The sequence below is a fragment of the Gobius niger genome (genome assembly GCF_951799975.1).
Source record: "Gobius niger genome assembly, chromosome: 21".
Lineage (NCBI taxonomy): Eukaryota > Metazoa > Chordata > Actinopteri > Gobiiformes > Gobiidae > Gobius > Gobius niger.
This window is the reverse complement of record NC_136872.1, coordinates 405,904-431,081: the sequence shown is the minus strand read 5'-3', so window position 1 is coordinate 431,081 and position 25,178 is coordinate 405,904. Positions and strand designations below refer to the sequence as shown.

Below are 25,178 nucleotides of genomic sequence, written 5' to 3'. Positions count from 1 at the left end.
GGGTTCTTTCACTCCATGCTGATGGTGGAAAACTACATTTGTAGCCACAGTTTACCCTGGGGTAGACTGACAGAAGCGAGGCTGCTCGCATCTGCGCCAACGGTCCATCCGACCACCACCAACCACTCACACATAGGCATTGGGTGAAGTGTAGTGATGGGCGAGTGAAGCCTTGTAACACTTTGAGGCTTTCCTAGCAAAAAATTGTTGTATGCTTCGAAGTCTCTGAGCTGTTTCATTCTCTTTGAGCACTGACCTCTTGTGGACAAACTTTATGTAGTATTATGCTGTAGATGGCCTCCTTACATTTCCTTCGCCTGATCAGCTCCACGGCTGCTTTTGTATATGTTGAAAAGCAGTACTTTGTAAAGAATAAGAAACTACAAAATGTATTCTGGCTCACAGCCACTTTCACCAGTGGGAAATGGGGGAAATACAGCACATTTATTTATCTATGACTAATAATTTGCATCACTATATAGACGAGGAAGCCTCTGTTGTTCAGTGCCTCGCCGCTAAAGGCAGCTCTGAGCAGATGACAAGCTTTGAGACATGATACGCAATGCACAGAATGAAGCAGTTTTCGAGACAGTCACGTGACCAGGTGTTACTGAAAGAGGCGCAGCGTTTCGAAGCATCTGCTTCAGGAAGAGCGATACAAGCTCCGGAGCGCTCAAGTTTTTTGGCCATCACTAGTGAAGTGTCTTACACGACATTCTGCACCTGTGAGGGCTGGGATTCGAACCCCTGACCTTCCAATCATGAGACTACCGGCTCTACCATCTGTGCCACTGTCGCCCACAACAAAAACATTGTTAAACATTGTTCTTATTGTTTCAGTATAAGAATAAAACACTTTTGAAGTGATAAGTGCTGGGACCAAACGAGAACAAGGCTGAGGTCAAGTAAAAGTAAAAGGACATAAACATGATCATCACAGGTCTAACCCCTGGCCATGTAAAATGGAAACCATTAAGTTAGATTTGAAAGCTAATCCCTGCTATTAATAGTAGTTTAGACATAGTAAAGCTACTTTTCTGTTCCAAAAAGTGTCTTGACTGTGAGCTGGAGCAACAGGGACTAATTCAACCACAGGTTTCTGGCACAATACAGAGTGAGAAAGTTTCCAGTCAGTCCATTGATAATAGATAGAACTCCCTTCAGAGTGTGACAAATACATCAATCATACATTAGCAACCAACATTTCTGTCACGTAACTGGCAAAAAATTTGACTCGTGTTTGTATCACAATGAATGATGTGTGGCACTGATGAAGTACTGATTAAACTTATTAGTTGACCAAATTAGTCAAAAAGTCCAAGTCCAAATCCGAGTCAGAGTCTGAGTCTGAGCTGGAGTCTGAGTTGGAGTCTGCGGCGGCCTCTGATTGGCTGGGCGGTGCACATGTGACCGGGGTAAGGGTCATCTTGCCCGCGGTGCCCTCCTGTGCGCAGGGGCTGAGGTAAGCGTGCAGTTTGACACGGGGAAACCTACAGCCGGTGAAGGAGTAGATATGGGAGCGTTGGGCGATGTCATAGAAGGTCACCTCGCCCTCCTCGATCTCCACGAACACCCCGATTTTCTGCAGGGCGCCGCTGGGTAGGCGGAGCCCCAGTGGCGGCCGGTCGCAGGCCTTCAGAGTGCCGTCCCGCATGGAGAGAACAGCAAAGCCACTGCTCAGGCTCAGAGTGCTCAGGTCTTTCCTGTCCACCGTCTCCAGGGCGATGCCGACGTCCCAGCAGGCACTGCCCTCCACCTGGACCTGCAGGACACACCGGAGGAGGAGGAGTCAGGCCCGAGATCACAGATTCAGAGAAATCACTCTCTTTTCCAGACGTTAATGTCGCATAAAGCATAGAGTATAGACTGTTCCTCCACTCACAACCCACAAATCCCAATGTCTCATGTGAATGAATCATGGGTCACAATAATCGATTTATCATTTTATTTATGAGGTGCCTTTGGCCACTCAGGACGAGAGATCTCCGATGGAGCCCTTAGCAGTTACCAATCGTTTAACTATTGCTTGAACACCAGTAAGACGAAGGACATGGTGATCGACTTCAGGAGGAAAACACTAGCCCACACACCAATGAACATACAGGGGGAGGACAATGAGGAGGTGGACAGTCTCAAGTACCTGGGTGTTCAGCTCAACTAAAACTGGACCAAGAAGGGCCAAAGTGGCCTCCACCTTCTGAGGAGAGTTCCTTCGGAGTGAGCAGGGCTCTGCTCAGGACTTTTATGACTACGTGGTCGCCTCTTCTCTCCACTACGCTGCCTGTAAAATGCGCTTCTTTCTTTTGGACTGAGCTGTGGCTACACAAGGAGCATCATCAGGAGGTAAAGACTGACACACGATGGTGTTAGGGGTGTGTGTGTTGATCTACTGTATCAAAGTAAGCCCGTGCTTAACCTACGCTCAAACAGACTTTTCAGGGCAATTTCGCTTTAGTTTTCAATTTGACGTCGATTCTAAGGAAGAAGACAAGGCAGCGCGATGTAAAGAGGAACATAATATGAACCATGTGTACCATGTTGCGTTTAGATTTGCACACGGACTGCGCCAGTCACAAGATCTGGCCCTAAATCTGCAAACTGAAGCATATTTTAAAATTTTACTTAGGGTTGAAAATACTTAGTTTATCCAAGTACTTTGGATAACCTTTGGTCCCTCATTTCTCTAGATCTTCTTCACCAGGTTTTCCTCGGAGGAGATAGAAAAAGCACATGTTGCTGATGTAGTAGAGTGGACTGCAGGTTAAACTTAAATTTAACATGTAGAAAAAGGCAACACAGATTCGTAAAATCGGCAGGACAGAGGCATTCATTTACAAAAATAGGATTTTTATTAGTTACATGTTTTGTTAAAATTGTCCATTGTTTCCTTTACGTGAACGTTCATTTCAGACAGTGTCCATATTAAACAGCACATCACAGTCTGCAACATAAAAAGACGGACGACCCTGGCGATGCAGGGGTAGAAGAAGAGGAGGTGTGTAACGCTGACAGGACCCTAAGAATGGGAAATCTACATTAGAACACATAGACAGATACGTGGGCAGATGTAACTATGAGGCCATTGACCTACCAGGGCGACGATGCATGGCACTCCCCAAACGACCCGTACTGAGACCCCGAACATGTTACTTGTCCAGCTATGCAGTAGCCTTTGGCCGGAGCGCCAGCATGCTAAAAACACATAGCATCGTAGCATAGGGCTAGTGAGCCTATAGTCTGCATGAATATAAACTGGTCAACACGCTTACCAGCGAGACGGTTGTGTGTACATTTAGTTGCTGGCTTGACGCCTAAAATCGCCGGCTTGACGCCTCCTGAACGACCACAAACAACTCGCAACTTCACCAACTTTCACGCTGTGCCCCACTACAGCAGCAGCGTGTGACGTCAGAGGGAGGAGAGGTCATGCCAGGTGCATAACCCCCCGTATTTATAGTGCGCACCCGCGATCTGATTGGCTCAATGTAAGGGCAATATAGGCTACCCCACTACACTGAATTATGGAGTTTAACATTTTTCCATCAGAATAAAATGGGACATTCTGGTCATCGCTACGGCAACACCGTGGAAAATATGGCATAGGTGTGATTGACTTTTCTGATCGGAGCGACCAAATAGAATTTTGTGCCAAATAATTTTAATTTTCGTAAAACTAAAATGTGTACTCACCATAGATTTCCTATAGGGGGGGCTATCGTGCCAAATTTGAATTTTGCCTAATGAGAGTGTTTAGGACTGTGACTTTAACAACTGATAAAAAAAATGATCAAAATCGGGCTTCATATGTGCGAATGGGAGCATTTATTTTTTGCGAAAAATTGCTAAATACTTTTTTTATCCGGCCAAGCTGCAAACTGGACAAAGTTAGATAAGTAATTTGGATAACTTTAAAGTTCTACTTGTTCCGATAAACGCTCTAGGAGGAGATTTTGTACGAAGTGAAAAATAGAGGTGTATTCCCGCTTCGCGGGCTGTCATTCAAAATGGCTGACATCCAATATGGCCGACGGCAGTGCCGTAATAATATTTTTTGCTCAAATTATCATGATGCACGTCTGTACCGATTTTTAGGATTCTATGACAAACAAACAAAAACTGAAGTGAAATTATCCATTTTCTTCCGCTTTATCCGGGGCCGGGTCGCGGGGGCAGCAGTCTCAGCAGAGATGCCCAAACTTCCTGGTCCACACACACCTCCTCCAGCTGTTCTGGGGGGACCCTGAGGCGACACCAGGCCAGCTCGGAGACATAGTCCCACCACCGTGTCCTGGGTCTTCCACAAGGCCTTGTCCCACTAGGACATGCCCGGAACACCTCCCGCGGGAGGCGACCAGGAGGCATCCGGAACAGATGCCCGAGCCACCTCAGCTGCTCCTTTCAACATGAAGGAAATAGTGGAAATAGTCAAAAGTTGTATCGGATCGGGTTTGAATTTTGGGCCAAAATCTGGGACTTTTCGTCGATGTTCATTCAATTGCGAGAAAGAAAGAAAGAAAGAAAGAAAGAAAGAAAGAAAGAAAGAAAGAAAGAAAGAAAGAAAGAAAGAAAGAAAGAAAGAAAGATGTGCACGAGAGGGGTGCATTTGTGCATGTTTGATAGGAGGCAAGTGCTTCACGCTCGTTTTGTGCGCTTCGCGCACTTTGGGGGAGTGCTCTGTATGAGTACTCTATACGATTGCAAGAGGCCCTTCGCCAACCCTGATGGCGCTCAGGCCTAACAAGCTGGTCAGGAGGGCCAGCTCTGGACTCTGCAGAGGAGGTGACGGACAGGAGGGTGTTGGCCAAGCTCACCTCCATCATGGACAACACCTCCCACCCACTGCATGGGACTGTAGAGGAGTTGTGCAGCTCCTTTAGTGGAAGACAAGAAGGAGCGCTATCACAAGGCCTTCATCCCCACTGCTGTCATAAAATACTACTATTTACTAATTAATTTCCTGTAATTTCCTGCCTATTTGCACACCCTGAGTGTTTCTAAGAGCTGAATGTAAACAAGTAAATTTCTCCATTGTGAGATCAATAAAGGCTATCTTATCTTATCTTATCCTATCTTACAACTATTGAATCTCTGGCTCCTTCTTTGCTAACTCACTCAGGCGGCTGGTTGATGAAGCCCCTGGTTGTTCACACACAAACCTTTCCACGTTTCTCTTCCTGAGAGCTCGAATGCTGAGCGTCGTCAGCTGTTTATCCAAAACACTACACTGCGTTCCAAATTATTATGCAAATTGTGTTTTTGTGTCAAAAAGGTGAAAACCTTTTTTTTTTTTTTTTTAAATGGAACTCATGGATGGTGTCGTGTCTCAGGGCTCTTTGAATCACTGACATTAATCTCCTGGGATGATTAGTTGTCAGGTTAAGCCCAGTTAAGGGAAAAACTACTGAAAAAGGATGTTCCACTTTATTAAGCAGATCATCATTTTCAAGCAATATGGGAAAGAAAAAGGGTCTTTCTGCTGATGAAAAGCATGTAATAGTTGAATGCCTTGGTCTAGGAATGAAAACCTTTGATATTTCATGAAAGATTAAGCGCTATCATCGTACTGATAAGAGATTTGTGGCTGATTCAGACACACGGGTTTGTGCAGATAAAGGCACAATGAGGACGGTTTCTGCCAGACAAACACATCAGATTAAGAAAACAGATGCTACAAAACAGCATACAGGAAGCTGCTGGTGCCTCTGGAGTCTCCCGAACATCAAGGATGCTGCAGTTGTGCATAAACCTTCTATCCGGCCTCCCCTAAACTGTTCACTGAAGCTGAAGCAGAAACGGCTGCAGTGGCTCAGAAATACATGAGGACTCATTTTCAAACAGTCATATTCACTGATGAGGCCGTGTAACCCTGGAGGGTCAGATGGATGGAGTACTGGATGGTTGATGAATGGCAACCATGTCCCAACAAGGCTGTGATGTCAGTAAGTAGGGGGCGGAGTCATGTTTTGGGCCAGAATCATGGGGAGAGAGCTGGTCGGCGCCTTTAGGATCCCTGAAGGTGTGAATATGACCTCTTTCTGACTGACCACTTTCTTCTATGCTACAAAAAGAAGAGCCGTGTTTTCCTGAACAAAACCATCTTCATCATGACAACGCACCATGTCCTGCTGTAAAGAAAACCTCTGCATCACTGGCTGCTATGGGGATAAAAGGAGAGAAACTCATGATGTGGACCCCCTCCTCCCCTGACCTCAACCCTATTGAGAACCTTTGGAGCCTCAACAACAACAAAAACACTTCTATGAGGGTGGGAGGCAGTTTTTATCCAAACAGCAGCTCTGGGAGGATATTTTAACATCCTGCAAACAAATCCAAGCAGAAACTCTCCAAAAACTCACAAGCTCAAAGAAGGGCTCCTATGGTCAAATATAACATGACCTGTTTTTTGGATTGAAATAGCTTTTGATTTCAGTAAGTATGGCCTCATAATGCTACAAATTCAACAAATGACCATTTTCAGTTAATTACAAGCTTTAAAATGTATTGAAACGATGAGTTGTATAATAATTTGTAACAGTAGATTTTGAGGTTTTAACTATATCTATTTTTGATAAAAATACTGTTATCACTGGGAGAACCACATTTAAATGATCCTTTACCAGTTAAAGACTTAAAAATTATGCTGACTCTCATATGAGTTGACAATTTAGAAAATCTTAGAAAAATGTCATTTGCATAATAATTTGGAAATTATCAAAATCGGGCTTCATATGTGCGATTTGGAGCCAATTATTGTTTGCGAAAAATTGCAAAATACTTTGTCCAATTTGCGGCCTTGCCGCATAAAAAACGTAAAACTTAAAAAAGTAATTTGGATAACTTTTAAAGTTCTACTTCTCAAGATTATTTTCCACCCAAAATTAGCTTTAGGAGGAGATCGATTTTGTACGAAGTGAAAAATAGAGGTGTATTCCCGATTCGTGGGCTGTTTGTTTGTTTTTGTTTGTATACTTTATTGTCCCCGTAGGGAAATTTGTCCTCTGCATTTAACCCATCCTTCGATGCCACTGGGGCAACCTTTAAGGAGCGGTGGCAGTGCCGTGCCCAGGGACCCATCTCCATGATGTGGAGCCAGGCTGATGATCAGAATCACCTGGCTGGAGGATTCACCTATTCACCAATTGGCCTCAGGTTTGTTTTTTTGTTTTTTTGTTGGCTCTCATCCAAAATGGCTGCCCATTGACTTTTATGGGCTCTGTACAATTACAATGTTGATTTTTGCATTATATATGTATGTGCACGGGACGCACGACAAGAGAAGTGTGTTAGTGAGTGTTTGAGAGGAGGGGAGCGCTTCACACTCATTTTACGTGCGCTCCGCGCAGGGGGAGTCCAATTACAATGTTTTTTTTCTGATACATGTGCACGGAACATGGAGGAGTGCGTTGGTGCATGTTTGATAGGAGGCGAGCACTTTGCGCTCGTTTTGTACGCTCCGCCCACTTTGGACGGGCGAAGGGCCTCTTGTAATCTATACCAGTGTTTTCCAAACAGGGGTTGGGAAACACTGACGACCATTGAAAGGCCCAAGGGGTACACAAGACTATAAAGGTTGGGAACCACTGATCTATACGATTACAAGAGGCCCTTTGCCAGCCCTGACGGCGCTCGGGCCTAAATATGTGTCGTCTTGAACCAGATAACACAATAATCTAATAATATGATCTGCAGATTTACAATATCGGGTTCATCTCCAATGTCCAGAAATGAAAAATGGGGAATAATAAAAATAATAAATATTGTGGCTTTGAGCATACAGTGTGTTCAATGTGTCCAGTATTCTACAAACAGACTTCAACAGTTTTCTGAATTGTGGCGCTGACACAGGTGCAGGGATTCAAGCCAAGTCCAAATAATTCCTTTTCCTACCTCGAAGTAGAATGCCCCGGAGCTGAAGCCCTGTTTGGAGAGCACCCCCTGCAGAGTGTTGAAGCTGTGTGGGTTATCGTCGGGGAGAGGCTGGGGCACTCCGACGTGATACACCTCGCTGCCGTTGGGGGACACGCACAGGACCGGGTTAGCCGTGCGCGCGTCCAGAGTCACCTGAACTGAAGACGGCACAGAGTTAGACCGACACGGTCATCAAGAAATGTTCTGTGTTCTGATGATGTTAACAAAAGTGAATCCCTGTTCAGTGTTCATTCACTGAACTGTCAAATAAATACTCTCTGCTCTGACTTTCCAGATAAATGAAGTGCACACAAATTAGGGCTGGACAATAAATTCAATTTGAATCTAATTGCACTGTCAACATTCCCACATACGGCCAAGAGGGCGCTGGTCCATCAACCGCAAGTCGCATCGGCTCAAAATAGGTCTATCTCAACAGCGGTGTGGTGCGTTTTAATTGACAGGAGAGAAATGTAAGATCGATCTCTCTTTTGCACATATATGAACTGTTTTTCTTCATGTGCATAGTTGCTATTGCGTGTAACTCTGAAGTGGTGGCCTCATGAGGCTCCGCACCACACACAAACTGAACACAAACTGCGAGCTAACTCTTGCTGCTCCTTTGCAGATGCTTGTGTTTACGTGGTGGAGGGCAGGTGAGGGTGAGATGAGGAAAAGTGCAGGAAAAGGCCACATTTATTGTTTTATCATGAAATCAAAAAATGTCATCTCAAATCAAGATTGATCAACATGGGAAAAATAATGGGCTTCTTGTGTGATGCGTGTTCTTGTACTTATGACATTGTGAGGACCAGTTTGAGTTTTTAACCAACATAGTGAGGACATTTTTGTAAAGTGAGGACATTTTGGGTGGTCCTCACTTACTTTATATGAAGGACTGTTTGAGGGTCAAGATGTGGTTTTAGGGTTAGAGTTAGAGTTGGGTTTAGTTTAGGGTTTAGGGTTAGGATCAAGGTTCGGGTTAATGGCCCTAACCTTAGCGTTTAGGTCTGGGTAATACATTATGTCTATGAGTGTCCTCACTAAGATAAAAGTACAAGATTGTGTACGTGTACGTGTGTGTGTGCGTGTGTGTGTCCTGGAGGAGTGCTGCTGTCGGTCGGACTCACCTGCGTACTGCTGCACCCTGTGGACCTCTGTGGAAAAACACACAAGACGTCTTGGTCAGTATTAGTCTAATATTTATGATGAAATATCGGCCGTACCTTTAGCCTCCAGAGCCTTGACCGTCTCCTTAATCACAGCCACCACCTCGATCAGCACCATATTCAGGGTGCTCCGCGAGGTCCCCACTGCAGCGTCGCTGAACGGGCTGGTGTGGGACCAGTCCTCCAGGTGAGGGGGGGTGCCCAGGGAGCTCCAGTTCTGAGGGAAGCCAGCACTGAGTTACCTCTGTGTTCAGACCGAACACTTCTAAAACATGCATAAGAGGAACGTGGTCAGATGTATCTTTCTAAACTGATGTGTAAGAATGCACTGTTGGTGTAAGCTTTAGCTTCCTCCATGACCGCCCCATGACCCACACATTTACACTCCTGACCCAGACACCAGAGTAGACCTACTGAGCTGCTGCTGTGAAGCTTTACAGACATGATTATTTAAAATCTTTGATCACGTCATCACTAAAAGCCCTGGTTTTGTTTTTACACAATTTTTACCAATCCTAAACCTCATGAATCATACTAAAAGTTAATGAAACAAACAGACTGGATTATTTGTGCAGCATTTGCATCTATTTTAGACTATGGAGACCTGTTTTACATTGTTTGGTTAAACCCTAATTGTTGTCCTCCTATGTTTTCTTCTCAATATTTTGCTTTTGTTATGTTGATTTGGTTGTAATTCTTTAGTTTGTACACTAGATGGGGCTAAGACAGGAGTTGAGACTAATGTTCCTGGTGCATTGATGATGTAACTTAGCACAGGTCTGTCTGCTGTGGCACACACCCAGTCAATGCACAGGAGAACAGAGATGCCATCGGTGAGTTTTATTCGTCTATTTAGTGTTAAAACAAACAAGCATTATGCAACCAAAACTAAACAAGTTGTCCAGTTCATACGTAGTTAAAATGGTTACTCTAGTTGTTTATTAAAATGGTAAAATCGATTTGTTAAAGTACAGTTAAAATATACTGTGTTAAAATATATACATTGGAATAATTTGTGAGTAAAAAGCTAAAAACTACATGTTAAAAGAACTTTTAAGTTATGTTTTCTCTATGTTGAAAGGTTTTGAACCTGCTGCTTCTGCTACTACTGCAACCAACTACTACTGCTTCAAACCCTGCTGCAATAAAAGTTGTGTGAAGCTGAGTTGATCCAAGCGTCCTCTGTATCTTCTGGGTTTTCAAGTTAGACCAACATGACCAAAAATACATAACATGACATACATGAATGTCTCTGCTCAATGTGTTCATGAGACTGATGTTGTTCATAATTCCTCTTAGTTCATCACTAACTGCAAAGCCTGGACACATGATTGTGAACTGTTTCCTCCTAGCGCTTTCTTTGTCCTGTGGAAGGCTGGTCATTGGTACATTTTATTTTATGTGGCCATGATTTGACCACTGCTCTCCTAGAGCTGTACTTTAATCTGTTTGTGTTCAAATGACCATTTGTTGCTCGCTGTTCCATTTGCTGTACAGAGCTGGAAAAATGTCTTTTGTTCACTATGCTCCTTCAACACAGAACATGCTCCAAAAAGACTGGAATTAACTCAACACTTTTAAGTCCAGACTGAGAGCACTTGAGATGACCTCATTGAAGTATAACTATTACAACTATTGTCATTTTAAACTTCAAGTGGAACATTGTAACTCGAATCCTTGAAAAAGAGGTTTTTAATCTAAAAGGGACTTTCCTGGTTACATAAAGGTTAAATAAATAAAACAAATGAAAAATGACGGCAGCCTTTACCTGAGAATGAGTTTACCTTTTCAGGTTAAAGCTACACTGCAAAAAGCTAAAATGACTGTAATTAAGAATATTTGACCCTAATACATGAGTCATTTTGAGTTGCAAAGTTGAAAATGTTTATTCTGAGTCAGCGCATGTGATTAAACCAATGCAGACCTGTCACTGTCGACTGCTCCCCTCCAACTCTCCCACGCCTTACGCTGTAGTAAACTGACTCTACACTACAAAAAGTAAATATCAAGCACTGGCTGAGGTGCATTGTGGGATTATGAGTCCACTAACTTTTACTCTGTTCCTTCACACTAGTGCACTGGTTTGGTCAGTGGGAGTATTGGAGTACCTGTAGCAGGTGCAGTCCATCCTCAGCTTGAGCCAGCCTCTCCAGCACCCCCTGCCTGCCCTCCAGCTGCTGCACCTCCGTCTGCAGCCTCTTCTTCAGCTTTTCACTGCGGTCTTTGCTCTTCTTCTGCAGGAGCACGAGCGCAGTCACCGCCGTCGCCTGGTTCAGTTTGAGGAGCTGCTGGAGCAGCGCCAGGAGCTTCATCAGGTCTGCGATGTCTGACACAGAGTTCCTCTGGGATCAGGGCAGATGAAGGTCAGACATCCACAAGCTCTTTTATCATAACTCGGGGAAATCCACTTTGACAGACATTACAGAGAGATGTATATAATGAACTATATTTAGTGCTCTTACATTTTTTACAATACTAGTACTTTAACGATACTTGGTTTTCAATACCGATACCTGAACAATACTTTTTCTAATGCCTACTGTATGCTAAAATATTTGTTGTCTAGAACCAGAAAACAGAACAACAATGTTTGGAAGATATGCAATGTCCAGAAATGTGTGAAAAACGGGGAAGTAGTTTTGTGCAGTAGTTGAACACAGTTGTGTGTTTGACTGCAGAGGACATACCTCTGAGATGTTCTCAGACTCGCTGCAGCTCTCCATCATTGTTCTTCTCTCCTGGATCTTCTCCTTCACATCGCTCAGCTCCTGTGAGACCTGGCCCTGCACAAAGTGTCCTACAGTGATACAGTCAGCTTAAGCCCTGGTTCAAACAATGAACTGAAGCTTCAGATTCAAGTTGGTGAATGTTTAGTGGAGACGAGAGTCACTAGCTTTTAAAGAGATCAGAATTTCAGCTCTCAAGTCTCTTTAATAATGGGATGCTTGGGGGTCTTTCATCTCCCCCTGGTGACTCTGGCCAGAAAACCATAATTGCAACTTTTCCTGCCACTGGGTCGGAGTCACCAATACACATGGAATCACAATGATGGATGGATTTATAAAAATAAAAAAACCTGATTTATTGAGCGTTGAGCCTCCGAAACAAGGTGAAATGTGAATTGTCACAGTTTCACATGGCTTACTCTACATTTCTGTCTCCTCCTATTGACCTGCAGTGTCTCGTCTCTCCTTTAGAACAATCTCCATCCACGCAGACTGCCACCTTTATATTGTTGATGATGTTTGTGATGGTACCTTCTTGTCTCGGAGGCGGTTCTTCAGAGGGACACAGGTGTGGTCCACATGCTCTGAGCTCATGCAGGTCACACACACCGCTGTGAGGTCGTCATGGCACACCAGGTCCAGAGGAGCCGCGTGCTGCTTACACACTCTGTCAGAACAACAGAAGACAGGACATGGTACGACTGCAAGAGGAGTGGTCAGTGGCCGACTGCTGCGCAAAAACCCTTTATGTTGTTCCTTGTCAAAAGCATACCTGCAGTACACTTTAGTTTGATTCACCCAGGCTTGTGTAATCCTGTTTCCTTTGAATCCACAACATTATATATTGCATATAATTGTCTGCCTGGGCCTGACATTTGACATACGCAATAATACGTAAATAATAATATAGCCGCAAGCGGCGATTATCGGCCCTCGCCGACCGCCCTGCCCAAAGCAAGGGGGCCCTTTTGTCTCCCTCAATCTAAAATTACGGTCTTGCTACTGCCTGTATGTTTGTTTGTTTTTTAAGTTTTTTCCCTAGGGTCTTAGTTTTAGGATTTTTGGAATGCGCTAACGTGTCCTCGGTATCTGACAAAGTTTTTGTCAGAAAAAAAAAAAATTGACAATGCTGAGCACTTCCCACTTAATTTTGGTTGACATTATACAGAGAAAAAAATGTATGAATTTGTATCACACTACACTGCGTTCCAAATTATTATGCAAATGATTTTTCTAAGATTCTCTAAATTGTCAACTCAAATGAGAGTCAGCATAATTTTCAAGTCTTTAACTGGTAGAGGATCATTTAAATGTGGTGGAAAAAAGTTCCTAGTGATTCAGAAATAAATATAGTAAAAACCTCAAAATCCACTGTTCCAAATTATTATGCAGCTCATCATTTCAATACATTTTAAAGCTTGTAATTAACTGAAAATGGTCATTTGTTGAATTTGTAGCATTAGGTGGACATATTTACTGAAATCAAAAGCTATTTCAATCAAAAAAATATTAACAGGTCAAGTTATATTTTACCTTAGGAGCCCTTGTGTGATAGCAGCTTAAACATTCTTTGGAGAGTTTCTGCTTGGATTTGTTTGCAGAATGTCAGTATAGTCTACAGAGCTGCTGTTTGGAGGAAAACTGCCTCCCACCCTCATAGAAGTTTTTTTTGTTGAGGCTCCAAAGGTTCTCAAGGGGAGGAGGGGGTCCACATCATGACTTTCTCTCCTTTTATGCCCATAGCAGCCAGTGATGCAGAGGTTTTCTTTACAGCAGGACATGGTGCGTTGTCATGCATGAAGAGGATTTTGTTCGGGAAAGCACGGCTCTTCATTTTGTAGCATAGAAGACAGTGGTCAGTCAGAAACTCCACATATTTTTCAAAGGTCATTTTCACACCTTCAAGAATCCTAAAAGGGCCTAAAGGGGCCGACCAGCTCTCTCCTCATGATTCTGGCCCAAAACATGACTCCGCCCCCTCCTTACTGACGTCACAGCCTTGTTGCGACATTTTGGCCATTCACCAACTATCCACTACTCCATTGATCTGACCATCCAGGGTCACACGGCCTCATCAGTGAACAAGACTGTTTGAAAATGAGTCCTCATGTATTTCTGAGCCACTGCAGCCGTTTCGGTTCATCAGCTTCAATGAACCGTTTAGGGGAGGCCGGATAGAAGGTTTATGCACAACTGCAGCCTCTGGAGGGTCCTTGATGTTCGGGAGACTCCAGAGGCACCAGCAGCTTCAAATACCTGTCTGCTGCTTTGTAGCATCTGTTCTCTTAATCTGATGTATTTGTCTGGAAGAAACCGTCCATATTGTGCCTTTATCTGCACAAACACGAGTGAGCTCTGAATCATCCGAAAAATCTCTTATCAGTACGATGATTGCACTTAATCTTTCATGAAATATCGAAGGTTTTCATACCTAGACCAAGGCATTCAACTATTTTACGCCTTTCATCAGCAGAAAGACCCTTTTTCTTTCCCATATTGCTTGAAAATGATGATCTGCATAATAAAGTGGAACACCCTTTTTCAGTAGTTTTTCCCTTAACTGGGCTTAACCTGAAAACTAATCATCCCAGGTCTCTGAGATTAATGTCAGTGATTCATAGAGCCCCAAGACACGACACCATCCATGAGTTTCATTATTACTGTTTTTTGTTTTACCTTTTTGACACAAAAATCCAATTTGACTCATTGTTTCAATACATTTTAAAGCTTGTAATAAACTGAAAATGGTCGTTTGTTGAATTTGTAGCATTAGGAGGTCATATTTACTGAAATCAAAAGCTATTTCAATCAAAATATTAACAGTTCAGGTTATATTTTACCATAGGAGCCCTTGTGTGATAGCAGCTTCAAAATTCTTAAATCCATCAAATTTGTGAGTTTTTGGAGAGTTTCTGCTTGGATTTGTTTGCAGGATGTTAGATTAGCCTCCCAGAGCTGCTGTTTGGATGAAAACTGTTTTTTTTTGTTGAGGCTCCAAAGGTTTTCAATAGGGTTGAGGTCATCGGAATTTAAAAAAGAAGGTGGTTTCCCCTCTACAGGTCGGTGGGGAGTCCTTACCTCAAGTGGAGGAGTTCAAGTGTCTCGGGGTCTTGTTCACGAGTGAGGGATGGATGGAGCGTGAGATGGACAGACGGATCGGTGCGGCGTCAGCAGTGATGCGGTCGCTGTATCGGTCTGTCGTGGTGAAGAGGGAGCTGAGTCGGGGCAAAGCTCTCGATTTACCGATCGATCTACGTTCCCACCCTCACCTATGGTCATGAGATTTGGGTAATGACCGAAAGGACAAGATCGCGAATACAAGCGGCCGAAATGAGTTTCCCTCGCAGGGTGGCAGGGCGCACCCTCCGAGATCGGGTGAGGAGCTCAGTTACCCGGGAGGAGCTCGGAGTAGAGTCGCTGCTCCTTCACGTCGAAAGGAGCAGCTGAGGTGGCTCGGGCATTAGTTTCGGATGCCTCCTGGTCGCCTCTTGCGGGAGGTGTTACAGACATGTCCTAGTGGGACAAGGCCTCGTGGAAGCCCCAGGACACGCTGGTGGGACTATGTCTCCGAGCTGGCCTGGTGTTGCCTCGGGGTCCCCCCAGAACAGCTGGAGGAGGTGTCCGTGGATCCATAGCAGCCAGTGATGCAGAGGTATCCTTTACAGCAGGACATGGTGCGTTCTCATGCATGAAGATGATCTTGTTAGGGAAAGCACGGCTCTTCTTTTTGTAGCATAGAAGACAGTGGTCAGTCAGAAACTCCACATATTTTTCAGAGGTCATTTTCACACCTTCAGGGATCCTAAAGGGGCCGATCAGCTCTCTCCCCATGATTCTGACCCAAAACATGACTTCGTCCCCTCCTTACTGATGTCACAGCCTTGTTGAGACATGGTGGCCATTCACCAACCATACTCCATCCATCTGACCATCCAGGGTTACACGGCCTCATCAGTGAACAAGACTGTTTGAAAATAAGTCTTCATGTTTTTTTGAGCCACTGCAGCCGTTTCTGTTCATCAGCTTCAATGAACAGTTTAGGGGAGGCCGGATAGAAGGTTTATGCACAACTGCAGCCTCTGGAGGGTCCTACACCTGGATGTTCCGGGGACTCCAGAGGCACCAGCAGCTTCAAATACCTGTTTGCTGCTTAGTAGCAGCTGTTCTCTTAATCTGATATATTTATCTGGCAGAAACCGTCCTCATTGTGCCTTTATCTGCACAAACTTGTGTTTCTCTGAATCCTCCACAAATCTCTTATCAGTACGATGATTACACTTAATCTTTCATGAAATGTCGAAGGTTTTCATACCTAGACCAAGGCATTCAACTATTTTACTATTTCATCAGCAGAAAGACCGTTTTTCTTTCCCATATTGCTTAAAAATGATGATCTGCCTAATAAAGTTTTTCCCTTAACTGGGCTTAACCTGAAAACTAGTCATCCCAGGAGATTAATGTCAGTGATTCAAAGAGCCCTGAGACACAAAACCATCCATGAGTTTCATTAAAAAAACGTTTTGTTTTTTACCCTTTTGATACTGGAATACAATTTGCAGAATAATTTGGAACGTGGTGTATGAATCTGTATCACACTATATCTGCAAACTGAAGTATAGATTTTTTACATTTTACTTAGAGTTAGGGTTACCTTAGGTTATCCAAGTACTAAACTCTAACCCTAACCCTAACCTTTGGTTCCTCACTTCTCTAGATCTTCATGTTTTCCTTGGAGAAGATGGAAAAAGCACATGTTGCTGAATTATGGAGTTTAACATTTTTCCAGAATAAAATGGGACATTCTGGTCATCGCTACGGCAGCACTGTGAAAAATATGGCATAGGTGTGAGATTGACCTTTCTGATTGGAATGACCAAATAGAATTTTGTGCCAAATTATTTTAATTAATTAATTATTATTGTTTGCGATATAAAACGTAAAACTTAGAAAAGTTGTTTGGATAACTTTTAAAGTTCTACTTCTCAAGATTATTTTCCACCCAAAATTAGCTCGTTCCGATAAACGCTCTAGAAAGAAAGAAAGACAAATAAATTCCCACATGAAAACAGTGTTTCCGGTTACGCGGGTGCCATAAACTATATATTTTCGGAAAGTGCTTGTGCCTTACAGTCGTCCATTGACTTTTATGGGCTCTGTACAATTACAATGTTGATTTTTGCATTATATATGTATGTGCATGGGACGCGCACTGTCCAATTACAATGTTTTTTTTCTGATACATGTGCACGTGCATGGAATGTGCACGTCGAGAGGAGTGCATTAGTGCATGTTTGATAGGAGGCAGGCGCTTTGTGCTCGTTTTGTGCGCTCCGTGCACTCTATAGGATTACAAGAGGCCCTTCGCCAGCCCTGATGGCGCTCGGGCCTAAATATTTTCCCTACAGGTCCCTGTTACTTTGACTAGTGAGACTAAGATTTCCAGTGAACAAGCCTGTCAGGTCCAATCAGGAGGGAGGGGGAGGAGGAGAGGGACTTGTTTACTTTCAGATTTCACTCTCTCTCTCTCCTCGCTCTCACCAGGAAACCTACAAAACAATTGATTATGTGATTGACAACGTGATTGTAAGGGCGCGATGCTAACCACAAGAACACCCACTGCGGCACAAATATTACACATGAATATAAAGCCCCCCATAAAAAGTGACATAATGCAGATTTCTGTTTGTCACCAGGAAACTAGATTTCTACAAAGATTGATACTAACAAGGGTTATTTACATAAAGGTAAACATCCTGCTCCTGTTGAGAAAAGTGTTATGAAGGTCAACAGATGAGTGTGACTGAAACATTACATTTACTCATGCACATGTACTTACGGAACTATTTGCAGTAACTGTACTTTTATCATAAAGTACTCTTTACTTCTACACTGAGGCGTAATGAGTAATATATATTGTATATTGAAGTATCTGTACTTTTACTTGAGTAAAAATGCCACCCCTGCCACTGTGAATAAATATTCAATCAATCAATCAAAACTTTATTTATAAAGCGCTTTTCAAACAAGGTTGTAACAAAAAGTGCTTTACAGATTAAAAGCAGTTCCCGCCCACCCAACCACCCAACCACCCAACCACCCACATCAGCTACAGCCACAGGGCACCACCACCGGACACCCAGCGGAGGTGCAGCAGAAACACCACACCTCCATCCGGGCACCCAGAGGACAGTGCCCACACAGCCACAGCCAACCACCGCTCCCGGGGCAGAGGGCTCCCTCAGAGGAAACACTGGAAATTCTAAAAATGCAAAAATGCAATATCCAAATAACAACATTAGAATACTAAAAACATATATATATATATATATATATATATATATATACTAATAATATAAAACTAACTAAAAACTAGTACTGTATAATAAGATAATTATAAACATAAATAATAATAAAAATAACTGAATAAATAAGTAAATAGAAATCAGCTAAAAGCTAAACTAAAAAGGTGGGTCTTGAGCTGCTCTTAAAAACATGAACGTTCTCTGCAGCCCTGAGCTCCTCCTCAGGTGGTTCCAGAGGCGAGGGCCGTAATACTGGAAAGACGCCTCACCATGAGTCTTTTTGTTGACTTTAGGAATAACTAGGAGGCCCCTGCCGGAGGAGCGAAGGGGCCGTGAAGGTTCATAAGGTAAAAGCAGTTCTGAAAGATAAGAAGGACCAAGACCATAAAGACATTTAAAAACCATTAAAATAACTTTAAAATCGATCCTGAAACACACAGGGCCAATGCAGCGATTCTCAAACCGGTGTAATGTGGTCCCACCTCCTGGTCTTGGTCAGGACACGAGCTGCTGAGTTTTGTAAAAGTTGTAAACCTGAGATCCTCTTTTTGGGAAGAGCAGAGAGCAGGGCATTACAGTAGTCGATACGACTGGTGATAAAAGCATGCATGAGCGTCTCCGTGTTGGCCCGAGAGAGAATGGGGCGACTCTGGCTATGTTCTTTAGATGTAAAAACCTGTCTTTGTGATATTCTTAATGTGTGGAATAAACGCCAGCTCAGAGTCAAAGATCACACCCAGGTTCTTCACCTGTGAGGAAGGATTAAAGACAGTGACTGTAGTTTGGGTAAAAGTCTCTCTCTCTGGGCCTCAGGGCCGATGATTAACATTTCAGTTTTGTCCTGGTTAAGCTGGAGAAAGTTTTCTGCCATCCAGGATTTGATTCTAAAATGCAGTTAAAAAGTGCATCTATTGGCCTGGTGTCATCAGGAGACATGGAGATGTAAGACTGTGTATCATCAGCATAACTGTGAAAGTCGACCCCGTGTCTCCTGATGACATCACCAAGAGGGAGCATATACAGGTTAAAAAGCACTGGGCCTAAAATTGAACCCTGGGGCACACCACATGTAATTCCATGGACCTTAGAGGAGCGAGTATCCACACTCACCATGAACGTCCTGTCTGTGAGGGAGGAAGTAAACCATTTGTGTACAGCACCAGAGAGGCCGATGTGTTTTAAACGAGTTAAAAGAATAGTGTGGTCGACTGTATCAAAGGCAGCACTAAGATCCTGTAGAACCAACACGGTCAACTTTTTAGAATCATAATTTAATCTAAAATCATTTAAAATCTTTAAAAGGGCGGTCGCGGTGCTGTGGTTTACCCTAAAGCCAGACTGGAATTTCTCAAGGACATTTTGTGCAGTAATAAAATCACTAAGTTGATTAAAAACAAGTTTTTCTAAAATTTTGCTTAAAAATGGTAAGTTGGATACTGGTCTGAAATTGTTCAGGTCATTAAAATCCAAATTGCTCTTCTTCAGCAGGGGCCTCACCACCGCCCCTTCAAATGCAGCAGGGAAGACCCCCGTCTGAAGAGAGCAATTCATGATTGTTAAAAGCACATCTCTAAAAGATATATATATTTTTTTTTTAAACGGCGTTGGGACCGGGTCTTAAAGACATGTGGTGGGCCTCACTGAGGAGAAAACTTTATCAAGCATGTCAACATTATCCAGGACAAAAATGTCCAGTTTTCCTCTGAAGGCAGACACCCAGATGCATTTAAAACCATATTATTTTGGGAGGATAAAATATTACATCTGATAGTGTCCACCTTCCCCACGAAGTGGTCTGCAACCGCGTCGCAAAGGGAGTCAGACACTTTAAAATGGGTTTTGTTAAATTCCGGGTTGAATAAATAGTTGATGGTGGAAAACCAAAGTTTGGGGTTATTTTTATGGATAATGATTAGGTTTGAAAAGTAGTTATTGCGTGCGTTTCTTATTGCGTTGTTGTATATTTTTTGATGCTCAGAGGATATTTGAGAATTTATAGTTATTTTGTCCTTCCTCCATCTCCTTCTCTGCCACCCTGCATTTACGTTTAAGTTTTTTAAGTTCATTTCTCCCTGGAGGAAAGTGTTTTATGTTAATGTTTTTTGTTTTAAGTGGAGCAACTGTTTCCAGGGCAAACTGTAATTTGCTCTTAAAATTTTCAACAATTAAATCAGGGGGAGCAGGTAAAACAAGACAAAGGTAAAACATTTCTCTAAAACATCAATACAATTTGCAGCCACTTCAGGGGTAAGATAACGTTTCCTGACAGTTCTCACCGAGGTCTCCCGTTGAATAAAACCGGTGACACTAAAAAACACACAGTAGTGGTCAGAGACAGCCAAGTCGACGACAGAGGACTTCTGTTGTGAGTTGGCTGCGTGACGTGTTGGTTGAAATCCATATAATTAAGAACATTTAAAAACTGTTGAAATGGGGTCTAAAAGGTTGTCTATGTGTTGGTTAAAATCACCGATTAAAATGATAAAAAATCTTTAACCTTGCCTGATTCTCACCTGGAGAGAAACAGTGTAATGCCTCATTTGAAAGCTAAGATCTACAAAAGTGATCTTTTTTTGTCACATTGTTTTATTGTTGCTTTTAGTTTGTTTTCATCACAGTTTTTTGGTCACTTTTTGTAACTTTTTCATCACTTTTTTCATTGTTTTGTTGGTTTTTCATTGTTTTTTTGTCACTTTTTGTTGTGTTTATGTCACTTTTTTGTTCCTGTTTTCATCCTCATTTTCCTCACTACCTCACCTTAGATCCTCATATTTGAGATTTTAGATTTGGGTAAAGCCACACTGGAGAAAATGTGTTTGGTTCAGGTGGGAGTTAAGAGGTTTAGTGACAAATCTTCATTTTGCCAGATACAATAGATGTATTTTGTATTTTGTTACTTAAAGCTGAGGTTCCTGAATATTCCTGTTCAAACTGTGAAATGTTTAGTTTTGGCCCAAACTCGTTTCTAGCTCTCACAATCCCTCCTGCACATTGTGCTGTCCAGCTCGGTGTTCTCCCCTCCTACCGCCCACAGCAGGAAATGCAACCAGGTGGATCACATGATCCAATCAAGGGCATGGCGTTGCCTCTTGGAACACACACAAAAGAGCAGAGACAGAGGGCAGTTGGAGCTGCTGAAATATTTAAAAAACTAAACCTCGAGGAGGACTGAATTGCAGTAAACTGGCCTTTCTAGAAAGTGTGGAGGACAGCCAGTAATGGCAAATGCTCTATTTTGATTTCTGTTGTGGTTTGTTTGTCTTGTTGGCTGATTTGTTTGTCTGAAAACAGTTGCTATGGTTAAAACTGTGGCTAAAGTTAAAAGTGATTTGAAATTCATGATTGTGTGGTAAAATACTGTTAAATACATCGCTTTGGCTAAAAGCAATTAGTTATGCTTTGATCAAAAGGCATTCAAAGTACAAGTGAATGTTAAATACTAAAAAACGTGTTTAATTAAAAAATACTAAAATTGTGGTAAAGATGTTAAAAGAACTACCACGTATCTACATGAATATTTGCATTTGTTTTGTATGCGTTTTCTCTGAGGTTTTTCACCTACTGCAAGGAACAACAACTTCAAATAAAAAGGAAAAAAAGGAGTCTGTTTTATACTCCATTAGAAAGGAAGCCTTTCAAGTTGGGCGCTGCAGATAAACTTGACACACATCCAAATTGTTCAAGCATTAGAAGCACGTTTCACACTCCGGCAAAGTAGAGCACGGGGACCACCCCCAAATAATAAACTGCACTAATCTTTTAGATTCTACTTCTATCTTCCATTGTTGAATACATATCTAGGTGAAGATAATGCAACAAGGTCTCTTTTTTTGCCTCACTTCTATTAACGGAGGAACATAGGGCTGACAACGTTTACAACAAACTCTGTGGTGGCAAAAATAAATGTACTCTACAGCAACAAAAAGTCAGGTATCCCAGCTTTAATTCTTCAAAATGATTCCTTTTTACATGTTTTCATGTTTATTTTCTCACATTATTTCTTGTTTTGTTTCTCTGAAACATGAATCAGACTTTTATGTTAGAACAGGAAATATTTTGGCTACTCTACCCAGCTCTGTTTGAAAGTGCTGATGCAAGTCGATGGTAATCACCCAAAAGAGAAGTGAAACTGAACAGACAAGAGAGGGCATGTCCTGGGCACCTGACTGGCACTGTGTGTGTGTGTGCGCACGTGTGTGTGTGCGTATGTGCGTGGTGCTCTGACCTGGCCTGCAGCCGGCTGACCGGTCCGAGCAGCTCGTGCACGAGGAGCAGGGGATCAGTCTGATGTGAGCGCAGGTGCTCGGAGCAGTAGGACTCCTCACAGTGCAGACAGGAGCGCACGGCCTGGACCCTCCGGCACTCCGCTGCACACGGCCCACACGGGATGTCCCGAGAAGGCGCACTCTGAGGGGCGCTCTGTGTGGAGCCCTGGGAGGGGGATGTAACCGTGTCAAAGTTACCATCACTTTATATTTACCTTCATTAAAACTGTTGTTTTAGTCTATAGTCTTTTGAATAAGTGCAAGTTCAAAAAATGTATAATTTTTTTGCCATATCGTCCAGCCCTAGATTTGTGTACATATAAGATTGATAACTTATGAGATTGATAACTTTTCAATCCCCATTTAAAGTAAATAGACTCCTGTACATTGACTAGTGATGGGATTCACGGCTCTTTATTGGGAACTCACAAGACGTGATCGTTAAAAGACACTTTTTTTCATTCAAATCATCTGAAATTACAATGGAACTGATATTTACGCTTCAAATCTTGTGCCTCAACAAATAAAAGTGTGGGGAGGTCTGAACATCACATCACTAAAATCGTCAGAATTGGCAATAAAAAAAAATTAAAAAACTTTCAACAATCTTAGAGAAGAAATTTTTTCTTAACTACAGTGGAATACACATTTCAATTTAAAATAAATATACACATGTTGGTCCTGTTTGTAAAGTTGTTGACCACTGATCTTATGATGTCTAGCAGAAGAAGATCTTTATTTATATAGCGCCTTTCACGGACATAGTCACAAAGCGCTTTACATGAGACAATTGTATATTCACTTCATACTCGGTGGTGGTAAGCTACGTTTGTAGCTTCGGTTTCCCCTGGGTGAGACTGACCGAAGCGCTTTCGTGACTACACACGTCTGCAACCTTCTAGCTGTGCTACCATGCCGCCCAGCTAGTCCTGCTAATGTTGGATATACAGTTCTTAAGTTCTAAAATGAAAAGAATAATAAATGGTCTGTACCTGAGCGGGCGTCAGCAGGTCCCTCAGCAGGACATTGGGCAGCAGCTCGGGCCGTTTAGGGAAGACCTTTTGGCAGAGTGGGCATTTGGCCGAGGTTGAGCTCTTCCAGTAGGCGTCCAGGCAGGGTTTGCAGAAGTTGTGCCCGCAGGGGGTGGTGACCGGCTGGGAGAAGTCGTCCAGGCAGATGGAGCACTTCAGGGACTGAGAGGACTGTGAGGAGCCCATACTGAAGTTCAGTGTGGATCTGAACACCTGCAGGACTCTTTATAACACAGACAGATCAGGTGACCAGCCGGGGCGTGGTGTGCAGGGGGAAGTCCGGAGAGAAAAGGACAACAAGGCAATCATGAGGTGTGTGTCCGGGTAAACCCAGGTAAACACTGCAGCTTTTGGTTTTGGTTTGTACAATAACCACGGCATTTCTGAGCAAGTGTTTAAGACCTTTTTACTGTTAGGTTTTATGTTGCCTTTAGAATGTTTCAACAATTCTGTGAGAAACATATCTGGCACTGAGACGTTGCAGGTGAATAGGAAACTTTTCAAATGTAGAAATATCAATTTGAAACTTCTGCTGTAGATTACTGACATAAATGTGAGGAAAACCTGTATTGCAGTGTGCTGGAGTAATGTTTGAGTGATTGGATTAAACCATTATGGCCCCATCAAACAACATTTATTTAGAGGAAAATGTGTCCTTTATTGTAAACCCATAACTTACAGTAAGTAAGCACGCGCACCATTGTATGACGTGCCCTCATGGCTGCTTTCTCTTTCCTTTCTCTCTTTGATTACATCTGCGTGCCTCTGAAAACATGTTGAAAAGAAAAGGATCTTGTTCACAGCAGTGGTTCACAAACTTTATTCCTTGAACCTGCAGTCATTCTATCCTTGAAATAACAGTGTATAGGACCCCTGTGGAGAGCATCCTCACCTTTAACATGCTCCTGTAGTAAGGAAACCTCAGTGTGAAGAATAAGAGTGAAATCCAGAGGATCGTGAACATGAAGCCAGAGATCTGGGGAGTGGGGGCACGAGCTGGTGTTTTGATCACGTTTCTGTGGCGTGGATTTGCCCCACACTCTTTAATACTGGCGCTAAAGATGAACAGTGTATAACTCACAGTGGGAGAAATTGTTGTTTGTCCTGCGAGACATTAATGTTAATGTAAAGAAGAAAAAGCAGGAAGGAAGCGGGAAAGTGCTTGTTGTTGTCAGCGCTAGTCGTAGCGCATGATGCCTCCGCCGACCCCTTTTTTCATTAAGCCACCCCCTCAGGCCACCAGCGATAGCACTGGCGCATAGTTGTTTGTACGCAAGATTTTATGCTCACTACTGCCACCTCAGGTCATATGCATAACAACAGCTTCTGTATTAAGCTCGTACATGACGTGATATATGTGTTTGTGATGCTGTAAGTCATGCTGCTAAAAGCACCATGACTTACCGTAAATATGTCCTGACTGCATGTTCCAGTGTGAGAGAGAAACCCCGGGACTTTCCCTCAGGTACTGCTTTCTCTTTCTCTCTCTCTGTTCATCTCTACATGCCTGACTGACTCTGAAAACATGTCCAACATACTGCACATATTCAGAACACGCAACGGAACATTCAAGTTTTTCTTGTCCTACTTTGTTTTTTCAGAAGTCCTGCTCTCTCGAAGGTACTCAGGGTTTAGAGTAAACTCTCACACAGCAGTTTTATACACATCGGAGGTGAGACACTGAAGGTGAATAGAGAAAGAAAGCTAATTTAGAGACTTTTGATGCAGATTACTGATACAAAGAAGGAAACAATAGAATCCCTAATCTTCACAAGAA

The 25,178-nt window shown here is 42.8% G+C and overlaps 1 protein-coding gene across 1 annotated transcript; it reads right to left on the bottom strand.

Moving 5' to 3' along the window:
- Positions 1-1,242: 1,242 nt before the first annotated feature.
- On the bottom strand, positions 1,243-23,584 carry LOC306980291 (uncharacterized protein). Its single transcript, XM_079579637.1, has 9 exons — positions 23,363-23,584; positions 22,331-22,536; positions 12,335-12,470; positions 11,765-11,860; positions 11,186-11,419; positions 9,135-9,294; positions 9,039-9,065; positions 7,888-8,066; positions 1,243-1,762 (listed from the first exon to the last, which is right to left on the bottom strand). Exons 3-9 carry the CDS (start codon positions 12,395-12,397, stop codon positions 1,292-1,294), a joined length of 1,230 nt encoding a protein of 409 aa, XP_079435763.1. The 5' UTR covers positions 12,398-12,470; positions 22,331-22,536; positions 23,363-23,584; the 3' UTR covers positions 1,243-1,291.
- Positions 23,585-25,178: the final 1,594 nt, after the last annotated feature.

Coding starts and splice junctions, on each gene's coding strand:
- LOC306980291 (XM_079579637.1), bottom strand. CDS start 12,397: ATGAGCTCAGAGCATGTGGACCACACCTGTGTCCCTCTGAAGAACCGC. Junction 11,420..11,764: donor AGTCTGAGAACATCTCAGAG/GTATGTCCTCTG, acceptor CCCTGATCCCAG/AGGAACTCTGTGTCAGACAT. Junction 9,295..11,185: donor ATGGACTGCACCTGCTACAG/GTACTCCAATAC, acceptor GGCTTCCCTCAG/AACTGGAGCTCCCTGGGCAC.